Source organism: Electrophorus electricus, unplaced genomic scaffold, assembly GCF_041902795.1.
Source record: "Electrophorus electricus isolate QZ-2024a unplaced genomic scaffold, ASM4190279v1 Scaffold32, whole genome shotgun sequence".
NCBI lineage: Eukaryota > Metazoa > Chordata > Actinopteri > Gymnotiformes > Gymnotidae > Electrophorus > Electrophorus electricus.
The window spans coordinates 432,605-448,355 of record NW_027658605.1 but is presented as its reverse complement, the minus strand read 5'-3'; the positions used below and the strand labels follow the sequence as shown (position 1 = coordinate 448,355).

The window sequence follows — 15,751 nt, the reverse complement described above, 5'->3', positions numbered from 1 at the left end:
TTATAGAGCTTCAATTATTACATATATGGAACTGAATAGACATTCGACAGAATTTTGCTACTCCATTATTCCAAATTCCTGCAGTAAAAATGACTGAAAGTCATATCATGGGTACAGGAGGAAGTTTATTTCAAGTACGTAGTGGAGTGATTTTATAACAATTTGAATTGTGTATTTTATAGAGCTTCGAGTAGTGATATATGTTGAACTGAACAGATGTTTAAGAGGATTTTGCCATCCTATTACTCAAGCTTCCTACAGTAAAACACTTGAAAGTCATACCATGGGTACATGAGAAAGTGGATTTCATGAATATTGTGGAGGGATCTGATAACAATTTGACTAGTTTGTTTTCTAGAGTTTCAAAAACTGATTATATAGTGGAACGAATACATGTTTATGAGGATTTTGCCATCCTTTTACTCCAAATTAAAGTAAAAACATTGGAACGTAATAGTATGGATACACAAGAAAGTGTATTTCAAGAATATATTGGAAGGATTTGATAACAATATGAATTGTGTATTTTATAGTGCTTCAACTATTGCATATATGGAACAGAATAGGCATGAACAGGATTTTGCCATCTTATTATTCCAAATTCCTACAGTAAAAATGAGTTATACCATGAGTACATGAGAAAGTGTTTTTCATGAATATAGTGGAGTGTTCTGATAACAATTTGGTTTGTTTATTTCATAGAGCTTCAAATATTGCATTGATGGAACCATATAGACATTTAGGAGGAATTTGCCATACTTGCCATACGTCCTTCGCCATATGCATTCTTGCATTTTTCTCTTTGCTGTTTTCTGTTATAGTCATAAATTCTACATATATTTGAGAAAATCCTTTAAAGAGGCGCATGTCCATCATCACGTTTTATTTGTTTGGCTTTTTTTTTTGGTTTTACTATTGGAAACAAAATTACTTTTTTTGCATTTGATGTTGATATCATTATGGCAGGCTTTAGTGGAGGTACTGGTGTCTATATTAGATGATTAAATACACAGCACCAGCAGTTCTGAATCTTTGTGTTAAATAATCTATGCTGATTGTCACGATCAGTCCCTTCCATGTTCCGTGTTTTCCATGTCTTGTGTTTTGTTCCGTTCCACGGTTTCATTTTGTCCTCACTGATTGCGTACACCTGTCCCTCGTTTCTAGTTCATGTATTTAAACCCTGCTGTGTGCCTTGGTCGTGGCCGCCTGTACACGGGCATCTCGTCGGTCCCGGAAGAAGCAGGCTCACGTTTATTTTGATAACGACGAGATCCCAGGTAAGCGTCTACCCGTCTTGACCAACGCTGCAGGGGGGAGCGGCCTGCAGCGCAAGACGTGAAACCACGGAAAGAGGGAGTCCAGGAGGGTGGCCAATCTTGACATTATTACACTCAGGAATTAAAAAATATATATTGTAGCATCCCATGAAATGTGATCTTTCACACATAATGAGAGAGGTTGGCAAAGAACTAAAACTCAATTAAATATATCAACTTCCCCTTAAGCCTCTCATATACTCCACATTTAGGAGCAAGCCTACTCCTACACAATAAGCAGTGCGGTATATGAAAAGAGTAGGCGTATCAAATAAACAGAGCAACATGGTTAAGGTCCAGCCAGATATGTAAATGTTTGCCAGAACATCCAGTGTGTGTCTGCCGTTCGGTCAAAACTGGATCAGTCCAGAGGCCGCCCCGTCAGGTCTCTTTTGAACAAAACAGTGGTCGAAATGCTGTTGAGAACAGTTTTACAGTTACAACAACAGAAAAAAGACTCAAATATATGCTGGATGGTTTATTCATTAAGGGAGAAAGCTGTCTCTCTTGTGGAGGATTTGCCACAGAGACCTGGGCATGTGGTATGGTCTCTGCACGGTGCCGTCATTACGCTCCAGACCCTCCACTAGAGGAGACAGAAACATCACAGTGGAAATAAAAACAATATAGTCCTAATGATTGGCATATGTGTAGTAGCTTGAGAGTGAAATGTGTGTGTGAGTGTGTGTGAAGGATTACTCCATATATCCCTTTATGTGCTCGACTGTTTCATTAACGGAAGCGAATCCAGGGAGAGAGAAGTCTGGAGGAACGTCCTGCCAGTCAAAGCTAGGCAGACATCTCCCTAGTTCTGGGTGGAGGGAGAGACAGAAAATAATATGACTAACAATTAAACCTGCTGACTTATCACTGCAGGTATAAGTACTTTCCTGGTGGTTTGGTTATGTTTTGGTACATAGCATAGTCAAACTGTTACAAAACAGAATGGACAAATTAACAGGTAGTTGTGTAATCCTGCTGTCTTTACCTGGTTTACTTGGCGTGTAGAAATATGGACAAAGCTCTTGATTGAGGATGTCTTGGACACTCTGTAGTGGAAATGCATGTGAAAATCTCATTAACATGCAGAATGCTATGTATGCACAAATGCTATGTATGCGTGAGTGGCTAAGCCAATGCATGAATTACATGTACAAAGAGTTGCATATTGCAAAGACTTTTGATACGACAAATTCTGTTCTGTCAAGAGTGAGGTGAGGGTTTATTTCTCAGAGATGAAGCTGGTTACATTGCTTATTTGCAGTGTGAGGTTTTACCAATGTGGTTTGGGCGAGGTCAAGTCTAGGGTCACAATACTGCTGCTGAAAGAAGTCTTTAGGCAGGGCATTTGGGGCATACGCCTCTGGGGGCAACTTCCAGAACTCTGAAGGGCATTTTTTAACACAGACCTGCAAACCAACGCACAAACACACAGAGTGAAGGAGATCTTATTTGAGTAGCTAAACACAGTGTTGCTTTTTATATTTCTATCTACACTATTTACACATTGTTCATTGCATGATAGAGCAAAAGGCTCCCAAACCAAGCAGCAAAAGGAGACCCAAGCCCCCAGACTTACAAACTGGCATTCACATACTACATGCTAAACTGTTTTGTAATAAATGAGTCTCATGTGCATATTTCTAAAAGGCTACTGACATACGTGTTTGGTTTCTGTACAATGTCAACAGGACATTTGTGTGGAAATCTCACTTGAGTGGTTGGACACTGGAGACCCTCTAGAATGGCGTCCATTTCTGTCGTTGCTCTGGCACACTTCAGAAGGTCAAAGTAGAGGACGTTTGGTTTGTCACTGAAACACGAGAGGATGCAGGAAACAAATGCAGCTTGACACATGAATATTAGCCAATTAAATAAACAATTTTTATTCAATTTTTTGAGTATGTGTATCAGGATTCAGTGCTGGAGAGTCACACCACTACCCAGCTAAGTGTTCTTTCTTCGAGGGTGAATTGGACTGGGGTAACCAATAAACTCTGCAGTGTTGTGACACTCCTAGACCTGAGTTTGGACCCCTTGGTTTAGAGACAATCATTAAACACAAGTGATTTGATTGGTTCCACTTGTTGCTGTGCAGTGCCAATCATGAAAATCTTAAAGCTAAAGTCTAACCCATCTTGTCTTGTTGATGTTTCATGTTTCCACATGATTTGCACCTGCACAGCTCCATTGTAACCCTAGTCCGACTCACTAAAGTCCATTCGAAAGAATACTGACGGTGTTCCTTACATACTGGGTGTGCTGTTTTGGTATTCCTGTGAAGATATAAATACTTATCCAGTATGTGAGGGACTTACACATTGACTCCAGCTCCACAAAACATCCCAGTGGAGTTCTGGGGCAACACGACATGACGAGAGTCTCCAAGCAGCCACGCTGTGTTAGAACCTCCGTTAGAAGGATATCTCACAAGCCATACATGGGTAAAAGACCTTCCGCTTGAGCCCACAATAATAATGATTTTTTTTCCCCCATGAAAGTGTAGTTGGAAATGTTTCTTACCCAGGGAGCGAATAAGAATATAGGTGACAATGGCAGCCACAAAAATAATACAGCAGATAATGTCTGCACATCTCCTGAACAAAAACAAGAAATATTATTACACATTGCATGATTTAAATTATGTATTAAAGTTATTTAGCTAAGTGAAATAACTTTATAGTCTTAGTCTAGATCTATGGCCTTAGTATAGTTCTTGTATAGCGTTAATAACAGACATTCTGTGATCCATGATGTGTAGAGCTTTAAATGGTTTTTTAAAGTCAGCTGATGTGGAGGAGTAAATCGGAGAAGCACTGAGAGATTGCCGGACTCGCCTCTTGTTAACTGGTCGCCTGAAAATGGGCTCATACGGAGGAGGTTCCCCTGAGAAGATAGAAATGAAGAATATATATATTCTATAAATTCTAAGTATATACCATTACATTAGAATGAATTTAAACCTATGAAAAACATATATTCAGTCACGCGTGTCTGAACCTTTGACCGGTACGCTATATTTTGTCTAACACATTTTATATACAGTTGTCATGGAACGCTCCCCTTCACACTAGCCATGTGGTACGGCCCGCCGCGTGCAGTGGGAGTTCATAGTCTTGTTTGTAACCACGCCTGAGTAATTAACGCGCAACTGCACATGGTTTAGTCTTGTAACGTCTGTGTGTTTAAACCGCTGTGGGAGTGTGCATCTTAGTCGGTCAATGCCCATGTTCGTGTTCACATAGTTCGTTATCTGTATTCGTGTTTTATGTTCACTGTTTATGTTGCATATGAGCGCCGGTGTCTTTATCGTGTGTTAATACACGTCTGTCCGTCCTGCTCCTTGTCCAGCGACACTAGGGCCGTTACAACACTTTTCTTTTTTTTTTTATGACACCTTCTGCACACATACGCTTTCGATCTGATACACAGTTACAGATCGTACACTATATAAATGTTTTTAATATAAGGTAGACCTACCAAGTACGTAAGAACATTTATTATTTTAACATGAAATGTACAAGCTAGTTTTGTACATTTTTTTTCTTTTTTAACCATTGTATTTGACGTATGGGTTCTCATAAAATCTTTGGCATATGGCTATATCTGGAAAAAACAACAACAACAAAACTCACCGCAATAATCTGGCATGCTGACTACAGTACACTCCCTTGCACTTTCGATAAGCGCCATCACACAGAGTCCGCAATGTGTAATGTTTCAGTAAAAAATAATCTTGCATTCGATAATCTATTCTTATGACGCATCATTCCAGGTTATTGACACATTGTGACGTTGGAAGTCACAGCACGTTCTCGTTCTTAGCTCTTCAACAAAGGCAGCTTGGTCACGAGCACCTGCTTTCCATGCTATGGGATGCTCGCGCTCAATTTTCCATGTCCTGTATCGAATATTTAGGCCTATACGATTAAACTGTCCGTGGTTACTGTGCTTTTAACGTACAAAAAAAGCTACACAAATAATAAAATAATCTTTACATAATAATGTAACCTTAGGCTTATCGCCAAGATGTAACCTGTGAGGCTAAGTGACAACGTCTCCCGTCCCCTACCTAAACTACGTCTACACTGACTATGAGAATAGTAGTATAGTATAGTAGTTCAAGAGTATAGTAGTGATATGTGATAACAATTTGATTTGTTTATTTTAAAGACTTTCTAAAGTTGCATGTATATAACCAAACAGGCAATTTACATGAGTTTGCCATCCCAATACTTTAAATTTTTACAGTAAATATATTCAACATTATATTATGGGTACAAGGAAAAGTGATATGTAGTGAACCAAATAGATATTTAACAGGCTTTTGCCATCCTATTACTCCAAATTCCTACAGTAAAAATGACTGAAAGTCATTCATGAGTACAAGAGAAACTGTATTTCAAGAATTTAATGAAGTGATTTGATAACAATTTGATTTGTGCATTTCACTCAGCTTCATGTAGTGATATATAGTGAACTGAATAGACATTTCACAGGATATTGCCATCCTATTACTCTAAATTCCTACTGTAAAAATGACTGAAAGTCATACCACAGGTACATAAGATAGTGTATATCAAGAATTTAGTGGAGTGATCTGATAACAATTTGATTTGATTTATTTATAGAGCTTCAATTATTACATATATGGAACTGAATAGACATTCGACAGAATTTTGCTACTCCATTATTCCAAATTCCTGCAGTAAAAATGACTGAAAGTCATATCATGGGTACAGGAGGAAGTTTATTTCAAGTACGTAGTGGAGTGATTTTATAACAATTTGAATTGTGTATTTTATAGATCTTCGAGTAGTGATATATGTTGAACTGAACAGATGTTTAAGAGGATTTTGCCATCCTATTACTCAAGCTTCCTACAGTAAAACACTTGAAAGTCATACCATGGGTACATGAGAAAGTGGATTTCATGAATATTGTGGAGGGATCTGATAACAATTTGACTAGTTTGTTTTCTAGAGTTTCAAAAACTGATTATATAGTGGAACGAATACATGTTTATGAGGATTTTGCCATCCTTTTACTCCAAATTAAAGTAAAAACATTGGAACGTAATAGTATGGATACACAAGAAAGTGTATTTCAAGAATATATTGGAAGGATTTGATAACAATATGAATTGTGTATTTTATAGTGCTTCAACTATTGCATATATGGAACAGAATAGGCATGAACAGGATTTTGCCATCCTATTATTCCAAATTCCTACAGTAAAAATGAGTTATACCATGAGTACATGAGAAAGTGTTTTTCATGAATATAGTGGAGTGTTCTGATAACAATTTGGTTTGTTTATTTCATAGAGCTTCAAATATTGCATTGATGGAACCATATAGACATTTAGGAGGAATTTGCCATACTTGCCATACGTCCTTCGCCATATGCATTCTTGCATTTTTCTCTTTGCTGTATTCTGTTATAGTCATAAATTCTACATATATTTATTGAGAAAATCCTTTAAAGAGGCGCATGTCCATCATCACGTTTTATTTGTTTGGCTTTTTTTTTTTGGTTTTACTATTGGAAACAAAATTACTTTTTTTGCATTTGATGTTGATATCATTATGGCAGGCTTTAGTGGAGGTACTGGTGTCTATATTAGATGATTAAATACACAGCACCAGCAGTTCTGAATCTTTGTGTTAAATAATCTATGCTGATTGTCACGATCAGTCCCTTCCATGTTCCGTGTTTTCCATGTCTTGTGTTTTGTTCCGTTCCACGGTTTCATTTTGTCCTCACACTGATTGCGTACACCTGTCCCTCGTTTCTAGTTCATGTATTTAAACCCTGCTGTGTGCCTTGGTCGTGGCCGCCTGTACACGGGCATCTCGTCGTTCCCGGAAGAAGCAGGCTCACGTTTATTTTGATAACGACGAGATCCCAGGTAAGCGTCTACCCGTCTTGACCAACGCTGCAGGGGGGAGCGGCCTGCAGCGCAAGCCGTGAAACCACGGAAAGAGGGAGTCCAGGAGGGTGGCCAATCTTGACATTATTACACTCAGGAATTAAAAAAAATATATTGTAGCATCCCATGAAATGTGATCTTTCACACATAATGAGAGAGGTTGGCAAAGAACTAAAACTCAATTAAATATATCAACTTCCCCTTAAGCCTCTCATATACTCCACATTTAGGAGCAAGCCTACTCCTACACAATAAGCAGTGCGGTATATGAAAAGAGTAGGCGTATCAAATAAACAGAGCAACATGGTTAAGGTCCAGCCAGATATGTAAATGTTTGCCAGAACATCCAGTGTGTGTCTGCCGTTCGGTCAAAACTGGATCAGTCCAGAGGCCGCCCCGTCAGATCTCTTTTGAACAAAACAGTGGTCGAAATGCTGTTGAGAACAGTTTTACAGTTACAACAACAGAAAAAAGACTCAAATATATGCTGGATGGTTTATTCATTAAGGGAGAAAGCTGTCTCTCTTGTGGAGGATTTGCCACAGAGACCTGGGCATGTGGTATGGTCTCTGCACGGTGCCGTCATTACGCTCCAGACCCTCCACTAGAGGAGACAGAAACATCACAGTGGAAATAAAAACAATATAGTCCTGATGATTGGCATATGTGTAGTAGCTTGAGAGTGAAATGTGTGTGTGAGTGTGTGTGAAGGATTACTCCATATATCCCTTTATGTGCTCGACTGTTTCATTAACGGAAGCGAATCCAGGGAGAGAGAAGTCTGGAGGAACGTCCTGCCAGTCAAAGCTAGGCAGACATCTCCCTAGTTCTGGGTGGAGGGAGAGACAGAAAATAATATGACTAACAATTAAACCTGCTGACTTATCACTGCAGGTATAAGTACTTTCCTGGTGGTTTGGTTATGTTTTGGTACATAGCATAGTCAAACTGTTACAAAACAGAATGGACAAATTAACAGGTAGTTGTGTAATCCTGCTGTCTTTACCTGGTTTACTTGGCGTGTAGAAATATGGACAAAGCTCTTGATTGAGGATGTCTTGGACACTCTGTAGTGGAAATGCATGTGAAAATCTCATTAACATGCAGAATGCTATGTATGCACAAATGCTGTGTATGCGTGAGTGGCTAAGCCAATGCATGAATTACATGTACAAAGAGTTGCATATTGCAAAGACTTTTGATACGACAAATTCTGTTCTGTCAAGAGTGAGGTGAGGGTTTATTTCTCAGAGATGAAGCTGGTTACATTGCTTATTTGCAGTGTGAGGTTTTACCAATGTGGTTTGGGCGAGGTCAAGTCTAGGGTCACAATACTGCTGCTGAAAGAAGTCTTTAGGTAGGGCATTTGGGGCATACGCCTCTGGGGGCAACTTCCAGAACTCTGAAGGGCATTTTTTAACACAGACCTGCAAACCAACGCACAAACACACAGAGTGAAGGAGATCTTATTTGAGTAGCTAAACACAGTGTTGCTTTTTATATTTCTATCTACACTATTTACACATTGTTCATTGCATGATAGAGCAAAAGGCTCCCAAACCAAGCAGCAAAAGGAGACCCAAGCCCCCAGACTTACAAACTGGCATTCACATACTACATGCTAAACTGTTTTGTAATAAATGAGTCTCATGTGCATATTTCTAAAAGGCTACTGACATACGTGTTTGGTTTCTGTACAATGTCAACAGGACATTTGTGTGGAAATCTCACTTGAGTGGTTGGACACTGGAGACCCTCTAGAATGGCGTCCATTTCTGTCGTTGCTCTGGCACACTTCAGAAGGTCAAAGTAGAGGACGTTTGGTTTGTCACTGAAACACGAGAGGATGCAGGAAACAAATGCAGCTTGACACATGAATATTAACCAATTAAATAAACAATTTTTATTCAATTTTTTGAGTATGTGTATCAGGATTCAGTGCTGGAGAGTCACACCACTACCCAGCTAAGTGTTCTTTCTTCGAGGGTGAATTTGACTGGGGTAACCAATAAACTCTGCAGTGTTGTGACACTCCTAGACCTGAGTTTGGACCCCTTGGTTTAGAGACAATCATTAAACACAAGTGATTTGATTGGTTCCACTTGTTGCTGTGCAGTGCCAATCATGAAAATCTTAAAGCTAAAGTCTAACCCATCTTGTCTTGTTGATGTTTCATGTTTCCACATGATTTGCACCTGCACAGCTCCATTGTAACCCTAGTCCGACTCACTAAAGTCCATTCGAAAGAATACTGACGGTGTTCCTTACATACTGGGTGTGCTGTTTTGGTATTCCTGTGAAGATATAAATACTTATCCAGTATGTGAGGGACTTACACATTGACTCCAGCTCCACAAAACATCCCAGTGGAGTTCTGGGGCAACACGACATGACGAGAGTCTCCAAGCAGCCACGCTGTGTTAGAACCTCCGTTAGAAGGATATCTCACAAGCCATACATGGGTAAAAGACCTTCCGCTTGAGCCCACAATTATAATGATTTTTTTTCCCCATGAAAGTGTAGTTGGAAATGTTTCTTACCCAGGGAGCGAATAAGAATATAGGTGACAATGGCAGCCACAAAAATAATACAGCAGATAATGTCTGCACATCTCCTGAACAAAAACAAGAAATATTATTACACATTGCATGATTTAAATTATGTATTAAAGTTATTTAGCTAAGTGAAATGACTTTATAGTCTTAGTCTAGATCTATGGGTTTAGTATAGTTCTTGTATAGCGTTAATAACAGACATTCTGTGATCCATGATGTGTAGAGCTTTAAATGTTTTTTTAAAGTCAGCTGATGTGGAGGAGTAAATCGGAGGTATGGTCTCTGCACGGTGCCGTCGTTACGCTCCAGATCCTCCACTAGAGGAGACAGAAACATCATAGTGGAAATAAAACCAATATAGTCCTCATGATTGGCATATGTGTAGTAGCTTGAGAGTGAAATGTGAGCTAATAATGTTTTTTATAATTCTATTCTCCCTGAAGTAAAGGGACGAGACCATACAAGCTTTCGACTGTGTGTGCCCAATGTCATTATGAACTGCTGGAATGAAGAGAGAGAGAGAGAGAGAGAGAGAGAGAGTGTGTGTGTGTGTGTGTGTGTGTGTGTGTGTGTGTGTGTGTGTGTGTGTGTGTGTGTGTGTGTGTGTGTGTGTGTGTGTGTGTGTGTGTAGCTTACAGAAGCATAGGAAAAGGGTGTCCACACACATGCTGTACACTAAATAAGCCCTGCGCGATGAAATAAGCTCCCACAATCACCGTCTAAAAAAACAGCAGTAGTAGATATACATGCTGGGCCTTCAGTATTATGAGAGGAACTGCTGTCCAGAATAAATGTGTAAATCATGGTTATTTACAAACAAAGTGACTTTACAATCACTGTCAATAAGCATTTTGGAATCTAAAAAAGAAAGAACCATTTCTTCAGTGTACTGAATATGCTGATGTTTTGTTCTCACACAGAAGCAATTGTCACCACTTGAGCTTTTCTGAGGTTACAATACGTACAATAACGGGCAACCAGTAATAATGCAGCAGCTGAAGCTGGAAATTGTCAGATGGCAGCCTGATTCTCCCAGAGAAGAAGAAGAAAGCCAGCAGACCTTACAGGGAATGTAGAAAAACCCTCAGAGTTACCTATTAAAGTGTGTTGCCATGTGCCATCATGGTCAGAATGTGATGAAGTGTAGTATGGGTAATATACACATGACTTCACTCTATATTTCTCACCTACAAATCCGACCACTAGCACCTTGCAGGAAAACAGCAGCGTGTCTGTAACACGGTCCAACACCACCACCCTGTGGACAGAGGGACATGGTCAAGGACAACGTGCTAAATATGAGCTAGAACAACCAGACACAAAAATGACTGATCAAAATAGCTAATGTCAACAAATATGTATACAAATTAAAGTCATATTCATATGAATATGTAATGATAAATTCCAACATTTAATATTTTTGCCTTAAAAAATGGAAATGGAAGTAATTTGTTCCACAACAGTAAGATTACATCATTTATATACACACAAACCCAGATTGTGTTTTAGACTAAAATGTAATTCATGATAAGTAGAATCTTTACATTGCAACTCTCTTCTTTACCTTTAAACACATTGAAACAGCGTTTCAAAGCATTGTAATCGCGCTAAACACTGTTTCAGGGCAAGAGATTGTGTTTTAGACTAAAATGTAATGCATTATAAATGGAATCTTTACATTGCTACTCTGTTCTTTACCTTTTAAACATTGAAACAGCATTTTAATCGCCCTAAACACTGTTTTACGGCAAGAGATTGTGTTTTAGACTAAAATGTAATGCATTATAAATGGAATCTTTACATTGCTACTCTGTTCTTTACCTTTTAAACATTGAAACAGCATTTTAATCGCCCTAAACACTGTTTTACGGCAAGAGATTGTGTTTTAGACTAAAATGTAAAGCATTATAAATGGTATCTTTACATTGCTACTCTGTTCTTTACCTTTTAAACATATTGAAACAGCATTGTAATCGCCCTAAACACTGTTTCAGGGCAAGAGATTGTGTTAAAGACTAAAATGTAATGCATTATAAATGGTATCTTTACATTGCTACTCTGTTCTTTACCTTTTAAACACATTGAAACAGCATTGTAATCGCCCAACAACACTGTTTCAGGGTAAGAGATTTTGTTTTAGACTAAAATGTAATGCATTATAAATGGTATCTTTACATTGCTACTTTGTTCTTTACCTTTTAAACACATTGAAACAGCATTGCAATCGCCCTAAACACTGTTTCAAGGCAAGAGTTTGTGTTTTAGACTAAAATGTAATGCATTATAAATGGAATCTTTACATTGCTACTCTGTTCTTTACCTTTTAAACATATTGAAACAGCATTGTAATCGCCCTAAACACTGTTTCAGGGCAAGAGATTGTGTCAAAGACTAAAATGTAATGCATTATAAATGGTATCTTTACATTGCTACTCTGTTCTTTACCTTTTAAATACATTGAAACATTTTTCATCAGCTTACACTAATGGTCTTTGTAATGATGAGCATTAATGATTAGAGGGGGTATCTCCCTCAATTATAGAGCGGATGAACTCTTGTTATGCAATTGATTAATTGACAGAGGTGCTGCAAGTTCAGGAGCCTCTCAGTTGGAAAGGTGTAGGAAATACTGCAGTCAGCAAGGTATCAGCAAGCACTTAGAGTGCCAGAGAGTCTAAGAATAGAAGCTGTTTTTTTCTTGGCCTTCTGTTTTTCAGTGTGGCAGCATCGCTGAAAGGTCAAGATGTTGTTTTAGCACACAGAACCACCTTTGAGTAACGCAAGACAAAGAACTTGTCTTTTCTGAGAAGCGTGTAAAGAGAAAGCAATCACTTGCTAAAGCCTGCCCAAAAAACAATGGCATCGATCAGGGCTCTGCTCTGCTTCAGACAGAAATATTCAAAATTAAAACTAAAACAGCAGTAGATGTTTTAAAAAAAATCAAAGCTCTGTGATTTAGCTAATTTAGCTAATTGATGGTTATTATGGCACATCACATTCAGCCTCAAAGAACAAACAATCTCTCTTGTTCATTTGGTTAGTAGTCCTGTTTTCATCTTTCCATAATGGTATATTCTCTTGCCCTTCAGATTCCTTCAGTGGGATCTCCCACTCCAAGAAGGTTAAATTTGAGAATCCTGCGCGGGGCGGGAGCCCTGGCCCTCGGATTCGGGCGGGGACACCCTGGCCCTCGGATCCGGGGTTCAATTCAATCGATGGCTTACCTGCCATGGTCTTTTCCCCCTCTGGAGCCTCGGACGAGGCTTCGTCGTCGTCTTCCTCCTCTTCCAGCTGGCAGGGCGGAGACGAGGCATTGACCTCGCGGCGTGCTGACGGCTATCAGAAGCGGGGCAGCCTCAAGAGGAAGAGAGAGGAGGCACACAGCAGCAACAGTGTACAGATCCTGGAGGAGCTCTCCTCCCCTGGGTTGTCCAAGCGTGTGGCCAGGGGCAGCGATTGCGAGTACCAACTGGTGCAGAACGAGATCCTCCGCTCCGTCTCCAACAGCTACGAGGTTTTGGAGTCCCTGGGCCGTGGAACCTTTGGCCAGGTCGCCAAGTGCTGGAAGCGGGGCACCAGTGAAGTAGTCGCAATCAAGATCCTGAAAAGTCATCCGTCCTATGCTCGACAGGGCCAGAACGAGGTGGGAAAGTTGTGCCTGCTTTAAATGAGCTATTGATATGGCCTAGAATCAGCTGTAGCCCTGATTCTGTTATTGTTTGTTTCAGTTTTTACAACATATGTTCTGTTGGTGTCAGATGTGCTAACGCACACTGTGGAATTTGTATACAGCCAGGGTAGCACAGAAATACTTGTTTGGCACACTAGTTCTAATTTTCACTAGTTCAGTAGGAACTAGTTCGGATAACACACGGACAGCTTGAAGCTTACTCTAAAAAGAAGATTTAGCTTCAGTTGTGTAAGCCATACCTGTTTGGATGTGCATTAAAAATGTTATTGTTATGAAAGAGCATTAATCTGCATTGTTTGAGTACCAAAAGCAAGTTCATGGGTTCATTTCCAAGGGACCACTTCCATAATTGCATCTCCCAAATCCTGTAGAAGTAAATGGTTGAAGGGAAGTACACAAAGTGCTTGATGCTATTGAAAATAAGTAGGCTATTTGTCAGCAGTATCAAACTTTGAAGCTGTGACCACGTAGCTTCGGCTTAACGCGTATTCCGTCTTCCCTCCTTTGCTCCTCCTCAGGTGAGCATCCTGAGCCGGCTGAGCAGGGAGAACGCCGACGAGTTCAACTTCGTGCGCGCGTACGAGTGCTTCCAGCACAAGAAGCACATATGCCTGGTGTTCGAGATGCTGGGGCAGAGCCTCTACGACTTCCTCAAGCGCAGCAAGTTCAGCCCACTGCTGCTGAAATGCATCCGGCCCGTGCTGCAGCAGGTCGCCAAAGCGCTCATGAAACTGAAGAGCCTGGGCTTGATCCACACCGACCTCAAGCCCGACAACATCATGCTGGTGGACCCCATCAGGCAGCCGTACCGCGTCAAGGTCATCGACTTCGGCTCAGCTAGCCACTTCTCCAAGGCCCCCAGCTACCTGCAGTCCAGATACTACCGGTGAGGGACACGTGCTGAGGCGTGTTAGAAATAAGTGTGCACTTGTTGCACTCGAGTGTGCTTTAGAGTAGAGCTGCATGTTGTGGACAGTTGTAATAACCCTGCTACACATTAAAAGCCTATGATGAGCATTACAGTTAACTGGAGCACGATTGATTTATAAGTGGTTTATTTTTATTGGGTCATGTGAGTGCTGTTATTTAGCAAAAACACCTAATGAACCGTCTTCGGTGTCTGAGATTAGTTAGGATGCGCTGAACTGCAGGCTTTGGTAATATCAGTATTTAGCGAGTCTGTACAAAACCGCTATTACATTGTAGCTACACTGTTAATTAACAGTGTAATATACTGAGTAACGGGTGTTTAACTGCATTGGTACTCTGTATTTACTTAATGCAAAACAGAACATTATTGTAGTGTTGGTGCATTGTAGTGTTGGTTCCATGTTACACTAGAATAGTGGGTGTGTAATGTCTAGGAACACAAACACCCCCCCACGGAATTATCAGCCGAGGCTGATTTCATGATGGCGATCTCTGTGTTTTTGGTCCAGATCGCCTGAGCTCATCCTGGGTCTCCCATTCTGTGAGGCCATCGATATGTGGTCCCTGGGCTGTGTCATTGCTGAGCTGTTCCTGGGCTGGCCCCTGTATCCCGGAGCCTCCGAATATGATCAGGTAAGCACATGGTCCTTTGAGCTGTGCCTTAACGCCCGTACAGCATCAGTGGTGCAGACCTGTAGTGGTTTTGTGGCTGTAGTGATATGTGTGTGTGTGTGTGTGTGTGTGTGTGTGTGTGTGTGTGTGTGTTTGTGTGTGTGTAGTTTGACCTTTTAGCTGCTTTGTCGGCCCGCTCATTTTTAGGATTAATATAAATGAGTTTCTATGGCCTGTTTTTTTAGACATGCACTTTGAAAATGAAAGGATTAACTCAAAATAAAGTCATAATCCTTTTGCCGTATGGTGTCTCTGCAGATCCGTTACATCTCCGAGACGCAGGGCCTACCAGCAGAGTGCATGTTGAGCGCAGCGACCAAGACGCACTACTATTTCTACTGCTACCCCCTGTGGAGACTCAAGGTTTGCCTGTCTTCAAATGCCAAATGCCATGTGTTTTTTATAAGGGACGTAACTTAATGACTTCATGTAACTTAATGGTGGAGCTGAATGGTTTGTTTTTTCTTTCCTTTCTCCAGACACCTTCGGAGCATGAGGCGGAGCGTGGCATCAAGTCCAAAGAGACTCGGAAGTACATTTTAAACTGCCTTGACGACATGATGCAGGTTATTTGGGCTTTTGTGCGCGTAACTATACGCATTTCTTTTAGTGTTGCGATGTGAAATTGAAGAACGTGACAAAGGGCTCCCGC

The 15,751-nt window shown here is 40.4% G+C and overlaps 1 protein-coding gene across 1 annotated transcript in view; it reads left to right on the top strand.

Moving 5' to 3' along the window:
- The first annotated feature begins 10,471 nt into the window (after positions 1 to 10,471).
- The window catches only part of LOC118240770 (homeodomain-interacting protein kinase 2-like), a 190,853-nt gene continuing 185,573 nt past the window's right edge, over positions 10,472 to 15,751 (top strand). The window contains exons 1-6 of the mRNA XM_081709178.1: positions 10,472 to 10,476; positions 13,098 to 13,449; positions 14,016 to 14,383; positions 14,937 to 15,060; positions 15,358 to 15,462; positions 15,579 to 15,665. Of these exons, the coding sequence (XP_081565304.1) occupies positions 10,472 to 10,476; positions 13,098 to 13,449; positions 14,016 to 14,383; positions 14,937 to 15,060; positions 15,358 to 15,462; positions 15,579 to 15,665 (1,041 nt within the window). The remainder of the gene's footprint in view (positions 10,477 to 13,097; positions 13,450 to 14,015; positions 14,384 to 14,936; positions 15,061 to 15,357; positions 15,463 to 15,578; positions 15,666 to 15,751) is intronic.